General features: G+C 41.3%; 1 protein-coding gene across 11 annotated transcripts in view; it reads left to right on the forward strand.

Moving 5' to 3' along the window:
- LOC117403791 (ras-specific guanine nucleotide-releasing factor 2) overlaps nucleotides 1-19,403 on the forward strand; it is an 88,560-nt gene that overhangs the window by 29,962 nt on the left and 39,195 nt on the right. For all 11 annotated transcript variants that reach the window (XM_058986644.1, XM_058986661.1, XM_058986665.1 and 8 more), the window contains exons 2-9: nucleotides 3,685-3,791; nucleotides 9,913-10,060; nucleotides 13,488-13,577; nucleotides 13,979-14,232; nucleotides 14,656-14,735; nucleotides 15,957-16,150; nucleotides 17,643-17,752; nucleotides 18,428-18,546. In XM_058986644.1, the coding sequence (XP_058842627.1) occupies nucleotides 3,685-3,791; nucleotides 9,913-10,060; nucleotides 13,488-13,577; nucleotides 13,979-14,232; nucleotides 14,656-14,735; nucleotides 15,957-16,150; nucleotides 17,643-17,752; nucleotides 18,428-18,546 (1,102 nt within the window). The remainder of the gene's footprint in view (nucleotides 1-3,684; nucleotides 3,792-9,912; nucleotides 10,061-13,487; nucleotides 13,578-13,978; nucleotides 14,233-14,655; nucleotides 14,736-15,956; nucleotides 16,151-17,642; nucleotides 17,753-18,427; nucleotides 18,547-19,403) is intronic.

The following is a 19,403-nucleotide window of genomic DNA, read 5'->3' on the forward strand; positions in this document are numbered from 1 at the left end:
TCTGTAATGATCCCTCATTCAAGCTCTGCACCTTTACGGTTAAGGCTTTTGGGAGACTGACGTCTAACCTCACCTCGGAGGAAATGCATTGTGGGTCCGCAGTTACAGTGAGTGGAGTTAGACCATTAAAAACCAGAAGGTAAACTCTGTAAACATACCGTACTACACTGGGTTGCTGTACCTGACTATCTGTCCAAATGTGAGGAAGGGGTAATGGAATGTGTGATGGAAAAAACACAGGGCCTATTCAGATATTGACATGTCTTAATCAGTGAATAGTTTTCTTCTCAGACTCAGGCAGGGAGCATCATATGCTCAGTACAGAATGCAAACTACTCTAGCCAGTTTAGAACTTTTGACCAAGGCAGCAGTAACAGGGAATAGACTGTATGCAATGGAAAAAGAAAGAAAGGACTTACTGTATATTCATTGAGTGCCCTTCACATAGAACAACCACAGACAGCTACAGTGGATAGCACTGCGGTGGGAAGAGTGCACATTTGCTTTACAAAGACTCAAAATGGTCTTAATAGAGAGCTGTGGCTAGATGCATAAAATCCCCCCTTACTTTTCTACCCTAAGTGGTGGCAACTTAATGCATTAAAGTCAATATCTTATCCATAATGTATCCTAATGTGTTTTATGCGCCAGACCATAAGAACATTTACAAGGAGGTAATTTGCCCCATCAATGCCTGTCTGGTTCTCATTCGTGGTTATAGAGGTTTTAACCGTAATGGCATTGTGTCACACATGTTTGTAATGTATTGGGTTCCTTTGTTAATGAAGGTGTGTCACAAAGACGGCCAGAGTGGGTGGCGTCAGACCAGAAGCAGGAAGGAATACAGAGAGACTTGAGGTTTTGGTATAGCTGAGCGCGTGATCGCGCTCAGCATTTAATAAACAGAACAGAAAATAAAAAGGTTGTAACAAAAACACAGGACACGGCACTTGACGCCAAAATAAACAGACAGACAAAACGACTGACACTAAACAAACGGTGCACGGACAGACAAACAAACACAGTGAGAACAAACACTTATCTTGCACGTTTTTACTTTGCTTTTAGTTACTCCTCTCTCTCTCTCACCCGTTCTCCTCTTCCGAACACCCAACCCTGAGTGAAAGAAACGTGCATCTATATATACTGTTGTGCTGGGATTCAATTACTAATTAATTATTCACTTGAATCCCAGCACGTGAATTAATTCTGTGCAACCCCATGCTCACATACTACATTTAACCAGCACGTGAAGTGATTTGTGCTCTCCTCGTGCCTAAATACAAATCTACACTTTTTACACGTGAAACACAGACCCGTGAAACACAGACCCGTTTATATCCCGTGTACCAATGACTATACACCAACATTAACACACGCACGCAACACACAACACACAAATGCACACAGGGGCGGGGCGCATTGCCACAAGGTGCTAGAAAGAAATGCTTTTCTTTTGAAATTTCACTACACAAGCTGTATAAAAACTACAGGCCAAAACAAGCAAACACAACACTTTACCGCGACTGGAGGTGGAGGTGTACTGTAGGTGTAGCCATGGAAATGAGCTTCGGTAGTTGAGGTAATACTATGATTCTCATGTTAGATACTAGACAGTGCGGTGATGGAGGTTTGCGTGATCCTGGATGATGATATGAGGTGTGTTACTGAAGCCGTTAGAGAGAGGAAGGTCCAGACTATGGATTGTGGACTTCCATCTACACTCTGTGACTCTACAGTGTAGGACTTCCATCGCAGGTCTACAGTCTGTGTCGCTACAGAGTAGGACTTCCATCGCAGGTCTACACTCTGTGACTCTACAGTGTAGGACTTCCATCGCAGGTCTACACTCTGTGACTCTACAGTGTAGGACTTTCATCGCAGGTCTATACTCTGTGACTCTACAGTGTAGGACTTCCATCGCAGGTCTACACTCTGTGTCTCCACAGTGTAGGACTTCCTTCGCAAGTCTACACTCTGTGACTCTACAGTGTAGGACTTCCATCGCAGGTCTACACTCTGTGTCTCCACAGTGTAGGACTTCCATCGCAGGTCTACACTCTGTGACTCTACAGTGTAGGACTTCCATCGCAGGTCTACACTCTGTGACTCTACAGTGTAGGACTTCCATCGCAGGTCTACACTCTGTGACTCTACAGTGTAGGACTTCCATCGCAGGTCTACACTCTGTGACTCTACAGTGTAGGACTTCCATCGCAGGTCTACACTCTGTGTCTCCACAGTGTAGGACTTCCATCGCAGGTCTACACTCTGTGTCTCCACAGTGTAGGACTTCCATCGCAGGTCTACACTCTGTGACTCTACAGTGTAGGACTTCCATCGCAGGTCTACACTCTGTGTCTCCACAGTGTAGGACTTCCATCGCAGGTCTACACTCTGTGACTCTACAGTGTAGGACTTTCATCGCAGGTCTACACTCTGTGACTCTACAGTGTAGGACTTCCATCGCAGGTCTACACTCTGTGTCTCCACAGTGTAGGACTTCCATCGCAGGTCTACACTCTGTGACTCTACAGTGTAGGACTTCCATCGCAGGTCTACACTCTATGTCTCTACAGTGTAGGTTATTTTCAGTGCTGATACAGTAGCAGTTGTTTTGTTTCAGTAATGTTGCTTATGTAACGGGCATGTGTTGTGTGATGCTCTTTTGTTTTGGAATCTGCAGGTGAGACAAGGGGAGCAGCTCTTCAACAGCTTGTTGAGAAGCTGGTTTGCAGTGTACGTGGTTCCCAGTTCATGCCCAGTGTCTCGGCTGTTCCCATTGTTTCTAAGAAAAGTCAATTTCGTACCCCAGCTCCCTATATTAAAGGGAGGGGATCAGTTAGATAAACCGTCACTGGGTTTTAATAAAGGTTTAGGGACATATTCCCAAAACTTTAATGATTGCTTTAAGGACTGTTTTTGTAACAGTGTTTATCAACATTCTCTGAGGTTAAACATTCTTTGAACAGTGAGAATAAACTTCTAATGCTGTCTGAAATATTTGAACTGCAAACTTCATTTGGTTAATCAAAATGGGCTTTCAAAAAACAAAACATTCCATTGAACAGTCCTTGTGTTTCCAAAGAGCCACATTTCAGCAGCGAAATGCTGCTTTGATTCCTTGGGCTCCTACTGGAGTCCCAACAGTCTCAAAAAGCAACAGACAATCTCTTCTCACAGCACTAGCAGCTGGTCCTCAGTGTGAGTGGGTGAGCTTACACAGCAGCTTCCCCCGCTTAGCCCCATTGACACTGCCAGTGGGCGTCACGGTGCATTCGAAAGATAGTGCTTTTAGGACTGGACTGCGTCTGAACAAGGATATACAGTGCAGTGATTTATCTGACATCATGACATATATCTACAAATGCCACTGTAATAGCAATTTTTACCCCTTTATGCTGACTTAATTGCTGTTCCAGTTAGGTCCAATGAACCCAAATAAAAGAACTAGCTGCTGGAACACCCAGCATAGCAAAGTCTAATAAAGCACAGTGAAAGCATAGGACAGCATTGAAAAGCTTGGTGAGATATGGTAAAGCATATTAAAAAAAAGATGGCAAACGATGGTAAACTGTGCTAAATGCATAGCATAATGGATGAATACTTTGATTGCTGCTCTGATGTGTAGCCGTTAGTCTTGTTGCTGGTTTCAGTCGCACTCTTGTCTTTGCTCTGTTTCAGTATTACTTCATCATTGTCTTCGGCCACGATGGACAGAAGCCTCTGGAGCTGCGTACGGAGGAGGAGACGGACTGTGACGAGTGGGTTGAAGGAATCCAACAAGCAAGGTACAGAGCACTGGGGATAACCCGGGGAAAAGGGTTAAGCTGCGTAACGATGCTTCATACAGGGCAGAAGTGTGGAGTAGTGGTTAGGGCTTTGGACTCTTGACCGGAGGGTTGTGGGTTCAATCCCAGGTGGAGGACACTGCTGCTGTACCCTTGAGCAAGGTACTTTACCTAGATTGCTTTACCTAATTGTATGTAAAAAATAATGTGATATCTTGTAACAATTGTAAGTTGTCCTGGATAAGGGCATCTGCTAAGAATAAATAATAATACAGAAGGCAGAATACATTTAGAAGGCAGTGTGTGGCTTGTGGCAAAACCTTTTTACTCTCATTTTAAACGCTTTTACCCACAAGGCAGCGGGTGTGAAACAAGCATGGTTTTGCTGCAGATTGTTAGTCATCGGTAAGGGCGCAGGTCAGATGGCTTTTCATCTAGGAATATAACAGTGAAAAGACTGTGATGAAAGATTCCAGTAGAGCAGTCTCGTATCGCGGATTGGCTTGGATCTAACAATTGCAATGTCAAATGGTTCTCCATCTTTACGCACTGCACATTTGAAATACCCGGGGCTGTGGTTTGATCCTCAGCTACATTTTGGTGATCATGTAAATACAATTGTTTAAGAACTCACTCTAAAATCTGTTTGAATTGATTGAATAGACTAGGGCTTTATATGCGAAGCAATTACTACTGCCAGAGATAGAATATGTTGATACTGTTTACCAGTCAGCCCCAACTTCTCTGTTGCTAAAGCTTGACATTTTATGTAATACTATGCAGTGTGGTTACTTCACACAGCATTTTCACCTGTATTCTACTTCATTGTCTCTTCCTATAACTGTATTTCATGCGTACCTTGTGCAATCATTATGTAACGGGCAGTGTTGTGTGATGCATTGCAGTTACAGATTCTGTCCCGTTGGTGAGATGAGACGAGGTCAAAAGCTCTAAAACCACAAACGGAGACGAGCCCAGCTCTTTTGCATTGTGGTTAAGAAGCTTGCTTTCAATGTGCGGGGTCGTTGGTTCACACCCAGCCTCCGCCCTGCTAGAATTGCAGTCATTTTATTCTCTGTTCAAATCTTGCTAATTCCTTGTGTGATCCACGCATCCCTTGCATATTTCAAGTAGGATCCTTCTTTATCTTTGCATAGTTCTTACTTTAAACTTGCATTTGTGGTCCTGAATGTCTTGCTTGAATCTAGCATGATCCTTGTGGTTTTGCATGGGTATTTTGTTGTGTGATGCTACTGATGCAGGTCGTGGTGATTGACTTTCCCATGGTACTGACACCTGTTTTGAGTTATTTCTGTCCTTAATGATGGGGGAGGGTATGTCTGCTACTGTCACCCTTGTTGTGTTTTAAGTGTTCACTGAAATGGAACATTTCATTCCACCTGTTATTACTCTGAGTGCACTCCATGCAGGATGGAGACTCTCATCCTTGCATTTCTATCAGTTGACTGTGCAAACCTCACAGTGAACAACCCGTTTATTATTAGATAAGGTGTAGTAGTAATAGGCGATCAATCATTTTTAGAGGCTGAGCTGGAAATGTCAGAGAATCACAGTCTAGCTTGCTCCCTCCTTCCCGTCAGAGAACATCTACTTTGCTAACCCTGCTGTACGTCACCACAGTTCTGACCTTGTGCTTGCCTGGGCATTGCCTGCCCACATCCTCTAGCCTTGCAGGGTAGTTAACAAACAGAGAGCCTCTTTGAAATGCTGCTGCAGAAAAAAACAAATCCTTACCTATCTGAAGGCATCTGGCAGCAGGTGTTGTATGTCTCTGTAAAAATGTTAATTTGTACATATACTCTTATACCACTCTTATACCATACCAATTTCATTTCTGTTTTAGAAGTATTGGTTTTAAACCAAGTAGTTTGGTTTTGAAATGAAACTTCAAACAAACAGAACATGAACGTCAATATTAAAGTATGACAAATTTAAAAGCTTCCAGGGTCAGAATGTAGGATTGCTTCCTGAATTTATTGACGTTAGTCATTTCAGCAAATGGAGTTGGTTGGGAAAACAGATTAAGGCCATTTGATACTTAAAGGGGAACCCAAACCAAAAAAAAAATCTAATAAAAAATACTGATAATTACTCCACGTGTTCCGTATTTAAAGACAAAATATAATAAAGATCCATTCCCGTCCCCCCAAATTTTTTAAAACTGATATTTTTGCCCCAAGCAAAGAATTCCGTGACCTTGACCAGTGATGTCATAGAGTGAACACCTTTAGTGTTGGACATGACAGCTGCAGTAGAGAAAGACTACAACAGCAGCTCTGATTCAGATTTGGTGTCTCTGTATTCAGAAATAATGTACAATAATGAAAGCCTTATGGAGCGACTATCTTCAGAACAACTGATAGAGCCCTATCGTTTCAAACTGTACGAGAGCGAGACGGATGAAACGGAAAATAGCAGCGATCAAGACAATCTCGTGATTGTTTAACAACACTGCCTGGTAAGGATAAAGAGCAGCGATCACGACAATCTCATGATTGTTTAAACACTGCCTGGTAAGGATAAAGAGCAGCGATCAAGACAATCTCGTGATCCTTTAAACACTGACTGGTAAGGATAAAGAGCAGCGATCAAGACAATCTCGTGATTGTTTAAACACTGCCTGGTAAGGATAAAGAGCAGCGATCACGACAATCTCGTGATTGTTTAAACACTGACTGGTAAGGTTAAAGAGCAGCGATCACGACAATCTCGTGATTGTTTAAACACTGCCTGGTAAGGATAAAGAGCAGCGATCACGACAATCTCATGATTGTTTAAACACTGCCTGGTAAGGATAAAGAGCAGCGATCACGACAATCTTGTGATCCTTTAAACACTGACTGGTAAGGATGAAGAGCAGCGATCAAGACAATCTCGTGATCCTTTAAACACTGCCTGGTAAGGTTAAAGAGCAGCAATCAAGACAATCTTGTGATCCTTTAAACACTGACTGGTAAAGAGCAGCGATCAAGACAATCTCGTGATCCTTTAAACACTGACTGGTAAGGATGAAGAGCAGCGATCAAGACAATCTCGTGATCCTTTAACAACACTGACTGGTAAGGTTAAAGAGCAGCGATCAAGACAATCTCGTGATCCTTTAACAACACTGACTGGTAAGGTTAAAGAGCAGCAATCAAGACAATCTCGTGATCCTTTAAACACTGCCTGGTAAAGAGCAGCAATCAGGACAATCTTGTGATCCTTTAAACACTGACTGGTAAGGATGAAGAGCAGCGATCAAGACAATCTCGTGATCCTTTAAACACTGACTGGTAAGGATGAAGAGCAGCGACCAAGACAATCTCGTGATCCTTTAAACACTGACTGGTAAGGATGAAGAGCAGCGACCAAGACAATCTCGTGATCCTTTAAACACTGACTGGTAAGGATGAAGAGCAGCAATCAAGACAATCTCGTGATCCTTTAAACACTGCCTGGTAAGGATAAAGAGCAGCGATCACGACAATCTCATGATTGTTTAAACACTGACTGGTAAGGATAAAGAGCAGCAATCAAGACAATCTCGTGATCCTTTAAACACTGACTGGTAAGGATAAAGAGCAGCGATCAAGACAATCTCGTGATCCTTTAAACACTGACTGGTAAGGTTAAAGAGCAGCAATCAAGACAATCTCGTGATCCTTTAAACACTGACTGGTAAGAGTTTTGCTGGGTACCATATAATTGTAAAAAATGTAAAGTTAGCTAATAATAATAATAAAATTCGCTAGACGGAGCCAAAACCACAACATGTCCATGCACAGATTCCTGAATACAAACTAAAATGAAGGCCTAATTCCACTGGCATGAATTTTACATTTCTTATCTCAGGGTCTCCTGTGGTAACAGCCAAACAATGGGTACACAAAGGGAGGGCATTTGTTGTCAGGAAATTGACAAAACTTGGGAGACCTGTAAAAACAATGAGCCTGCATTCACATGCGTAACCTGTCACCCAGACTTCAACCCAGTATGTCTGAACCGCTGGGTGCTGGATACAGCCTCTTAACATTAACGACAACAGGACAACAAGACGATTCCAAGAAACGCCCACATGAGTATGTCAATCATATTTTCCACTTTTGTAAAGTTTTGCATTAGATTATTATCATTGGCTATCGTGAAAACAAGTTAAAATGTTAAATACAATTTGGGAGATCTTCCGACCAGAAGGCTGGTGGGAACGACTTGAGTGGTTTCCAAATGACTGGATAAAAAATGTAAGCATGTCTAAGGAGTCGTATATATGAAAAAAAAAAGAAATACATTTTATTTTAAATTTCCATTACAAGGTTGACATACTATCTCATTATTTTGACTATTTTCAACTTACTATCTCGTTATTTTGATAAGTCGAAATAACGATATTGTAAGTTGAAATAAGGAGATAGTAAGTCAACCTTATAATGGAAATTTAAAATGTATTTGTTTTTTTTTGGTGGCGGAAATGGACTTCCATATGTATATGTGCTTCTTTGTCATTTACTGAGACATTTCCTGGAGTGCCGAAGCACACAGATGAGACGTTCGGTATCAGGGAAAAACGAGTTGCGGTCACACTGTGGCGTTGGGGATACGAATTGTCCCATAATGTTTTATTTAAGTTGTAAAACCAATTTTTTTTTTCTTACAACAAAATATTATACAACCATACTTTGATTAAATAAAAAAAGTATATTATATGTATGCACTATTTACCATTGTTATGAATGTACTATTCATCAATATTACAAAATCAACTTGGCTCATCAGGCACCAATATATATTTTTTTAGCCATGATTATCACACAATGTCTGATAAACAATTACATCATTAGTTGCACAGAAATCCACTGAGCACCAACTCTGGTTGTGTTAGTGTGGTTGTAATACACACACACAGTTAGTGCGCATTAACGAACCGAACTGGATTAATAACCGCACTCGATACTTGCTCTGAAAAGGATTAACTAGTGCGGTTGTCTCTGCCCTTTGTAACTGAACTGTGTGTGTATACAAACCGTATTAAGAGCAAAAGGTGAACTCACAACTGCATTTAGCCTGTGTGTGTACGTAGCCAAAGTGTGCCGAACACAAATGTGAGGATTTGTTCGGCTTAGTCCAGACTCGCGTAAGTTGAATACATTTTGTCCAAGCCCTGGCAACCTTGGGATTCTTTGAGGTGGAAGCAGCAATACAAACCAAGATAGTCTTAACCAGCATAAGTGGCCAAACACATCGGCGTGGCATTATGGCAAAAACCGAACTACAAGTCAAAGGTAAGTCACGGATTGTATCGTTGTCTTCAATGTGAATGGTAGTAGAAGAATGTTGGATTCGTTCACGTCGTGACGTCACGGAAGTAAAAGAAGGTTAGAGAAAATCCAGACTTAATCGCTAAATTACCAATTTTTTAAATTGGAAATTAAAAAAATACACATCATATCGTATTTCAATGATTTCAAAGGATAGTTTAGTGTGAACGTAGGTATGGGTATTTGGGTTCCCTTTAAGCTACTGCTAATATTTAACAGTCCTCCTGGATCCGTCCCTTTGGAGTAGTCAGCCAGACTGCTCTACCACATATCACACGGTGGGCTCAGTTTTCAAACGATTTACAAGTTACAGACCCATACCTGATTAAATGTGCAGTAGAAGGAATAAGTTTGACCTCACTTATTGAAATGATCACAAGCGTACATTCTATCAGTTACAGTAGACTTCAGAAGCAGACGTGTATACTGAATGAAGCCATTCTCTCGTTGGAAAACAACACAGACGTCTCCCAAGCTTTCCTGTTACTCGTGTATAACACAGGGTTTTACGTTATTACATTTTGTGAAAACCTACACCTTTACCATTGTAAGTTTGTTAGAAATAGGTCAACTTCGAATACGGGCATCATCAAATACAAATGATCCCTTCCATATTTATTTTAACCTCTATTCCTGCACTTCAAATACCTGTGATCTCATGCGCTAGTTGAAATATTTCAGTAGATATATCTATGTGTGTGTCTCGACAGTGTCTACATGCACACGCTCTGAAGTGACATTCTCACTACACTGGGGTTTGTTTCTGTTTACACTGACACCTACTCTGTCCTCTTTTCTTCTAGCTACTCCGACATTATAATTGAACGGGAGGTGCTGATGCAGAAGTACATCCACCTGGTGCAGATCGTGGAGACGGAGAAGATTGCAGCAAACCAGCTGCGGCACCAGCTTGAGGACCAGGACACCGAGATCGAGAGGCTGAAAGCAGAGGTACAGCCTCATTGATTTACATTGTGAGATGCTTATACAGTACACATACATACAGAGGTACAGGATTCTCATTGATTTACATTGTGAGTTGCTTGTACAGTACACATACATACAGAGGTACAGCCTCATTGATTTACATTGTGAGGTGCTTGTACAGTACAGTACACATGCAGCTATGGCCAACAGTTTTGCATCACACTATAGAATGAACTAACTTAGCTTCATAAAGTCAAATTAAACCTGCTGAATAATGTTACATTAACATATTCAATTAAATACCGCTTTGTAGTTTTCCATATGCTTAACGAAAAATTGTCACAAATTGAAGAATGTGACATGCAATACTGTACTACTATTATGACTTTCGGTAGACTTCTGTGGAATCATTTTGTAGTTGTTTTGATTACACAATGTTAAATAAAAAATCTAAATTATGTTCATATAGTTGTTTTTGAGATCTCAATCCCAAAATTCTAGGTGATGCAAAACTTTTGGCCGTAGCTGTACATACAGTTACAATATCATACTTTATATTCTCCAATACGTGACTGAGGAGTCAATTAATTTGACTTAACATTACAAATAATTAATCAAAATTAAAATAGGTTCACACCTTTGCATATTCAGTGAATCAGGGAGAACATATCATATACACTCAGGGGATCCACTTAGGGCAGAGGGAAGGTGACACTTTACAGAGGATGGTGAGGATAGGAAATGGGCTACCTGGTCATGTTGTTAGGGGCAGAATCGTTTGGATCCTTCAAGACACAACTTGACAAAGTTCTGAGATCAATCAGCTGCTCGGAACCAGATGAGCATAGCCAGGCCAAATGGCTGCCTCTCTTTCTTTTTTGTTTTTTATGATAATTACTTAGCAGCCCTTCTTGACGTTTTTTGATCAACTCAAGCTCTCTTTCATTATAAAACAGTGCATGGAAGGGAAGGACATAAAAACATAAGAACATGTACAAACGAGAGGAGGCCATTCGGCCTATCAATGCTCGTCCTGTACCTGTTAGCTGATTGTATAAAATAAAAAATAAAAAAAAACATAAAATAAACTGAAACATATAGGACTATAGCAGCCTGGCTATTTGCGTTTGCCAAACCCCGTGCCATGGCATTGCATGCAAACTATTAGGGCTGTGGAGACGGGATTCAAGACTAATGAGGGTGGAGAGTAGTTTGCTTGCCAGTAAACTATGTTAAAAGTCAAAAGCTAAAATGTGTGCAATAAAATTGTGCAGGGTAATGGTTTTTAAGATCCCTGAAGCATTTCAGAAATTAGACTAGTGGTTTAACTCTGCTGTGTTCGGCTGTCTTTCTTGTGTGGTATATCAGTGCCATGTGCCATTGTGGTCTCCTAATGGCTCTGCTTTTAGGGTTGTAAGAGTAATGCGCTGTTGTTATAATAGTATTTTAATGGTATATTCTGACCTTTATTGTAAGACCTGTCTTGTTCTGAGCAATCTGTATTCGTGTCTTCCCCACATTATTTTCCCTAGGCAGTGGTATATTAGAAATGGAGAGTAAGATAAACATCCACAGACTGTACAACAAGTTCCCCCTGAGCGTTCTGATTAAATAACTGCATCAGTTCTCCAGCTCAGAACAAGGGCAATAAGAGAGACAGGCCTGTAAGCTGCTTTGCACTAATCTACTATATAGTGTGTCTTTTTGCAGTCCATAGGGATGAGGTCATACTAACTGCTTACAGACCAGTATTCCCTTATGCTTGCTTTCTGCACACATTCATGCTTTCTTCTTATTTGTCTATTTATTTGTTTAGGAGTGAATGCTCACAGCAAGGGTTGTGAACACTGTGTAGATGTGCGGGTCTCTTTTCAAGACTCGTTCTTTGATGTATTGTACATTACCAGTATAGTATGACATTGACTCGACTCCTGTGTGCTGACTGTGGCACTGTTTGGTTTTTTATACTTATTTTTCATCACAAATCAGTACTACCCTTTTTAATTAAAGCTGGAGACAGCTGTAAATGCTTTACAGAGGTGTCAGAGAATTCCGATGTTGAAGTTTGATTTCTACAGTCCACTGGCCCCATGTATTGAATTAGTATAGCATGGTTTTGGATTATAGGTGTAGATTCCTGGGGTTCGGATGAGTGAGAGTCTGCTGTAGTTTTATTTGTGTTTTTATCTATCAGTGGCAGTCTGTGGCTTTCAGGAAAACAACTTTAACATAATGTAATAAGCAATCAATCTGGTTTTTAATACAAATATTACCACATATTGCGCCTAATATTGCTTTTCATTTTATCCATCCAGAAGTTGCAGTAAACCCTGAATCATTAAACAATTCTTAAATACAGTTTGTATCTTTATGACTCCCCTTTTGGATATCAGTGGTTTTCTGTCTATCTAGATAACCTCTTTTTGTGATGAAACTCGGTGAGAACATTTTATATAACAAGTAATCGTAAGTGTAATCCTTGTGTATAAAGTGATGTCTGTTAGTATTTAAATTACATTCATATTTAAAACATATCTCTAAAAACAGGTAGTGTGCCATTTAGAATTTAACATGAATATTTAAGTACCATTAACAAGGTAACATTCTGAAATTGAAATGTCTCCCAATAAAGAAAGATAAGCATCCTAGGGCTAGATTCTCAAAGCTAGGAACTCTAAATCATCATTAGCACAATTCTTCAATGACATAAACATGCACCCAGTAAAGACATTAATACCTGAAAAAACAACAATGAAATTTATTGGAGGAGCTTGTGAGTAGTCTCAAGTCGTTTCCTTTTTGTTTTAGAATTGTAATTGTTATTTTTTCCTTGCCTAATGACGATATAGAGTAACGGGCTTTGAGACTAGCCCCTTGCTGTAAAAGGCTTTTGGGGTCCACTAATAGAGAGTTTGTGGTTGAAACACTGCTTTCTGCGATCGATGGGTCCCGTCACCCTGCCCTGACCTGTGAAAGCTGTCAGAGGTCTCGCCTCATAGGAGGGCAGCGAGATCCTGGGTCACACCTATCATTCCCTTAAATACATATTCTAGTGCTTACTCATGCTGTCACCTCGCTTATTGAATTATAAAGTTTGGAAAAGAAGCGCTCCCCTTTGCTTAGACTTTAGACTTTACACAGGTAAGACTTTTACACAAAAAAAGAAAGAAAAACAAGGGTCAAACCACGCAGCTTGCTTGTTTAGTTTGAACATGCTTTCCTTATCCTTGGCCCAGATTTACATGTTGTCTGCATTATTGGCTGCTTATTTAAGCCAGTTAAAAATTCCATCTCATCCCTGATTTTAGTAAACCTTTGATCAGTTTATTGTGACCCCTTCTCTTTCCTTTCTTTTTCTCTGATCTTTACAATTGTTTTTCCAACTTCCAAATAGTCTGTTTTTAATAATGTCAAGTAGTGAAGTGGTAATAGAGTATGTTTTGTTTTCTAGATCATCGCCCTCAATAAAACAAAGGAACGGATGCGCCCCTACCAAGGAAATCAAGAAGATGAAGATCCAGATATTAAGAAGATTAAAAAGGTCATGTGAACCAGCCTGCAGGCATTACTGAATGACATTACACGTGTGGAGTGTGTGATCAAGGACATTTTGTCCACATTTGGGGCATGTGAAAGGGTGACTAAAGGTCAGGCAGGCAAGATCAGTGACTAATTCATTTGTTTAAGCGCAGGATTCCGCACTGTTATTGACAAAAGAAACAAAATACAAAACCAATTAAACGCTCTTAGGCAGAAACAAAGGAATAAAACCAGCAGGAAATGCTGCACTAAGTTGCCTCTTGCTAGTTTTACACAGTTCTAATTTGTTATTTGAATAGTTTATTCCTCTGCCGTTGACTTTGCTTCCACATGAGCCCCGAGTCTCCTTCCCCACTGCTCGCTGTGCAGCTGACCTCCCTCCGCCCTTCTCAATCCCTGCAGGTCCAGAGCTTCATGAGAGGCTGGCTGTGCAGGAGGAAGTGGAAGACGATCGTCCAGGACTACATCTGTTCCCCCCACGCCGAGAGCATGAGGAAGAGGAACCAGATCGTCTTCAACATGGTGGAGGCGGAGACGGAGTATGTGCACCAGCTCTACATCCTGGTCAACTGCTTCCTGCGGCCCCTCCGAATGGCAGCCAGCTCCAAGAAGCCGCCCATCTGCCACGACGATGTCAGCAGCATCTTCCTCAACAGGTAAGACTCGGGCCACACAGCAGCCTGAGGTGTATTCAGTTGATCTCAACAGTGGCAGATCCCAATTCCAGTACTGCAAAGCATTATAACAGGAGGCTATTGAAATCAAATATCTAACAGTGCATGTGAGTCTCTTTAGTGAATCACTGTCATTAAAAATAAGTAAAAGTTCCCGAAAGGTCCAGTATTAAGGATTTAAACAGCCTGCTATCTAGACCTGCTATTTTCAGATCAATTGAATACACGTCCCTGATCCGTGCTGCATCTTCTGGCTTAAATACTGTTGGGTGGCTCGCTTAAATTAGCAAAACAGTTTTAAGGCATTTATATTGGTGCTTAACCAAACCAGTTTCCAGAAGCTATCCAAGATGATTGTGGCGGGTGACTCTATATGCCGCACTAATGCTAATGCTTTTCTTTTAGTGAGACGATAATGTTTCTACATGAAATATTTCACCAAGGACTGAAGGCAAGGATCGCTAATTGGCCTACGTTAATTTTAGGTGAGTTTGTAAAAGGCATGAGTGTGGACTGTAAAAAATTATATATATATATATATATATATATATATATATATAACATGTTAGGAGGCGTTGGTTCAGTTTGAGATCACTGAGGCACTTCATTCAGGCTGCACAAAACAAGAGCTGAACTTTCCCACAGACAGATGCTCAAGGGACATTACCCGTTAGGATACATAGCACACACACACACACAACCCCTCCCACACTCTCCAGAATTCCCCATTGACATGAATGAGCTTCTCCATCACCTGCTGTTTACATGCTACCCCCTGTTCATCCCTTAGTGGTTGTAAGCATTGTCACTTTTTGGCTGCTGTTACACAGGAGTCTGTCCTGGCCTGGCCACCCTGGCATTAATCCTCACAGCGGGCACAATGGAACTGCGTGCACTGTCTGCTTGCTGTGTGGACGAGGAATGTTTATGGGACAGTAGGAAGAAGGGGAGTGGCTTTTGGGATTCCTGTTCTTTTATCAGTCAATGAAGATGTGTTGGTTTTTGGTTTCTACAGAGTTTAAATAAGCGTTCCAATAATGCTCCGAGCTGACTGAAAGCTGCTTTAGAGCTGATAAAAGAATTCAGCTGTGGTCCTTGTATGTAAAATACTGCCACATGAAGGAGATATATAGTGGATTTATAGGACTGCGCACGTCTGTGTAGGAGTTATATCAGCACTCGCAGCTCGTAACCAGGCCTCTGCTTTCAGCCTCAGTGCGTTCACTTCTAACCTATATAATATAATTTCATTAAAAATATTACTGTATTATTTAATAAAAAAATGACTTAACCCTTTGCCATGGGTATGTTCCCATACCTATTGAATGCCTATTTCCTCAATGTCAAATATATTGGCCATCTGGCAGCAAAGGGTTAATGTTATGGAGAAACATCTATCAGATCGATCACTCCCTAATGCTATTCATTGTATTTGGAGAGGTGTTTGTATTTTACTCATACCTACTGAGTGTTTGAATTAAAATTGCTGCTTCAGTAGCTCACAGTTTCCAAGCTTGTGACATCTCAAGGGTTAAAACAAGTCCTGTAATTCCCATAATTCACAGTGTTGAACAACCAAGCAATTTAAGCTTGAAAGAGACAGGGGTTTCCATGGTTACGCAGTGTTTTTGTTTCCCACATGGCAGGCACAGAGACTGTGTAAAAAGCCTGATTACATTTTACAGCGCTGTTTCTTTTTCTTCCAGCTGACCTGTTTGACATTTTACTGCCAATGTTGAACATCTACCAAGAGTTTGTGCGCAACCACCAGTACAGCCTCCAAGTCCTGGCCAACTGTAAGCAGAACCGAGACTTCGACAAGCTGCTGAAGCAGTACGAGACCAACGCTGCGTGCGAGGGGAGGATGCTGGAGACCTTCCTCACCTACCCCATGTTCCAGGTAGCTCCCTTTAGCTCTCTGCCCAGTTTCCTGTCAGTAGTGCTCTTGTGTAAGGTGCCTAACAAAGCCTTGCACAGTGCTTTTAACAGGAAGAGGACAAGGCCACATTGTACTGTGTGCCGTCAGCGCGGTACCCTTGTGTAGGGTGACTGAGGAACCGTTTTTACAGGAAAAAGACAAGGTCCCCCTAATTGTTCCAGTGTTGCTGCTGATAACATTGTAGGCAACCAACCTGTAGGATCTGCCCTATAACCAGGCAGCATCTGAAGCAGGGGTGTGGGCATTTTCTAGAATAAAACCACCTGTAACCCATGTATTTTCCTTTCCTATTGGGATAAATACAACATGAATACCTGAGGATCAATATGACATGCATACAAAACAGGCAAGATACAAGCACCTTGTACTAAAGTGTGTTTGTGTCAATGTGTTTGTAAACTAATTTGATTACCAGTGTGTGAATTCACAGCTGTCACATTAACATACTCCAACGCTGGAGCTTGTTCAAGTTGAAAATGCAGACAGGACCTTGCTGGGTAAGACTGACCCCAGTGGTGTAAATTAGGTAATGCACACGGAAATTCTACCAGGTTTGTAACTGCTTGTGCAACAGAGCCTGGCTGTAGTGGTTCAGATATGGTGCTGTTGGGGTCACTGAGAGTCTCACCTGGTAAAGGCACGGCCACGTGGTGTGCAGTATGGGTAATACAGTCAGGGGAGCACATGTTCACACCCTGTCTGTGTGAAGTGGCTGGGGGATTCTCACCACCACGCTACTGGCCAGGAGCCCAGTGAACTCAAGTGGACACCAGCAGGGCTGGCTTTTGTCCTTCAGAAGCCGGTAGCTGTTCCTGGTTGTAAAGATGCATGGTTTGTCATGGTGTCAGAGGACGGCCACTGACCTTTAGTTCTCCTGAGCTGTTGTGGGAACATACCGGACTGTCTAAATTGAGGAAAAATAAGGGGTAAAATAAATGGGTACTCTAAATTAAAAAATTCAAAGATATGGCGCTGTCATGCTCAAGATGATGAGTTCTTGTCCAACCTCCTCCTTTGCATTAGTTTGCTTCGCCTCACCTTGTTGATCTCTCCCAAAATCTACATAGGAACTGACAATGCCTCACGAAAAGCAACCCACTCTGTGAAACAGGTCACCATTATGCAACATTACACAACAGTCCTTTCTAAAACTGTACACAAAACAGCTGTAAAAGGTTATCCAGATAATACAGAATCAATCATGTAACAATTGGATCGAGGAGTATGGAAATAGGTTTGTACACACTTCAATGGAATTAGGAAAAGTATGCATATCACAGACCAGTACAAAGAGGGGTGATGCCTTTGATGTCCCTTTGTACTGATCAGCGAGGAACAGTAACACTTTATTATGAATAGAAACAGGGCATCACATCTGCTCAGTCAGACAGCGAGACTTGCTTTTTGTATTTTGAATTGATCTTCTATCTGCTTTATGTGGTGTATTCTCTAGATACCCCGGTACATTATCACTCTTCATGAGCTCCTCGCCCACACCCCACACGAGCACGTGGAGCGCAAGAGCTTGGAATTCGCCAAGTCCAAACTGGAGGACCTGTCCAGGTAAGATGCTGACAGTACTATAGATATGTCTTTTAAGATGTGTATATCTAAATGTGGACACACGGTTTTAAACTGGGTATATATATATATATATCAAAGTTAAGCAACGATATACAAAACACTGTGTAAGACAAACTGGATAAAAGGCTGAAAGAGAAAGCAAAGTGAAATGGAAAGAGTAGAAGAGGATAGAAAGAAACAGTGATTCTAAAAGCACTCTTTAACGTTACATTGTCACTTGTTTTTTAAACTGGATTTTAAAAGGGTGACAAAAGCTTGGCAAAAAAGTGAATATTCAAATTGCCTTTCATTACATGATTCACCAATTTAATCTTATTGAAAGAGAAACAGGGAAGAAGCTGGAACTAACCCACTGCCAATGTATCCTGTCCTCCCCCCACAGAGTTCCGCCCTGAACTGAAATACTGACCGATCCAGCCGCTTTTATCCAGGTGCTGACCAGGTTAAATTGTGAATCAGTTTACCAATTTAACCTGACCACGTTCCTCACACGTATTTCTTAAGAGGTGGGGAGGTCAACAGGATATAGAGCAATGCATTATGAATGGAAACACATTGAAGTTTGATATTATTGTAGTATGCAACAAAGTCATCCATGCAACTTGCTTTGGACACCTACTGCCTGGGATGTGAGCCTCTGTTTTGTTTTTGAAGGGTAATGCACGATGAAGTGAGTGACACTGAGAACATCCGGAAGAACCTTGCCATCGAGAGGATGATCGTGGAGGGCTGTGATATACTGCTAGACACCAGCCAAACGTTTGTACGGCAAGGTCAGTCCATACTGTACTGTGCACGCAAACCCTGCTGAAGAGATTGGTAAGAGACCGGATGGAGATAAGATTGGAAGGGGTTGGTTAAACCTCTCCAGCATGTCAGTGCCCCTGGGTCCTGGTATATGGTAAACCATAATGTACTATAGTTATACGATGCATTGCGAAATGCATGGGTATTGCTTTGTGGGCCATGGGTTGGTATTGCTTTGTGTTTGTGTTCCTTAGTGATTTGTTATCAACAGTACCATGGTTGTCCTACTCAGATTAGCATGGCTTGAATTGTTCTCCTGTGGTTACGTTTCAAAACGATCATGGTTTCCACAGTAGAATATTGAAGTGTTTATCAGAAGAAGGTTAAGGATGACTATAGGACAACTACTAAAGGAAAGTGAATATGCTGCTATATATAGGCTGACCACGGCCTTGCCACAGTGTGACATAGACTCCCCAAGGTGCTGGAAGGGGTCTTGAAAGATGATAATTCATTCAGTCATTAATATTTCACAACTGTTGCAGAGAGAGAGAGGCAGGGGATTGTGATGACAAATGCACCCTTCATGTTTATACCTAACAGGTTCAAAAATTAGATAGATATCCAGGGATTGTGATGGCTCCTCAAATCATTCACACACAACTCCGGTGCAGAGGATGAGTCCCTTAAGGATTTATGCACAGTATACAATGTACCGTTCCTATAAAATGATTTCCGATGTGTATTGCCTTTCAGTGTTATTGTTTCAATCGTAATCTGTGACTGGTAATAGTGTAATGAATAGACATGCTTATGGATTGAATGTATACAGCTGTGGCCAAAAGTTTTGCATCATCCTATTGAATTAACTAATTTTACTTCA

This window comes from Acipenser ruthenus, chromosome 2 (genome assembly GCF_902713425.1).
Source record: "Acipenser ruthenus chromosome 2, fAciRut3.2 maternal haplotype, whole genome shotgun sequence".
In the NCBI taxonomy this organism is placed as follows: domain Eukaryota; kingdom Metazoa; phylum Chordata; class Actinopteri; order Acipenseriformes; family Acipenseridae; genus Acipenser; species Acipenser ruthenus.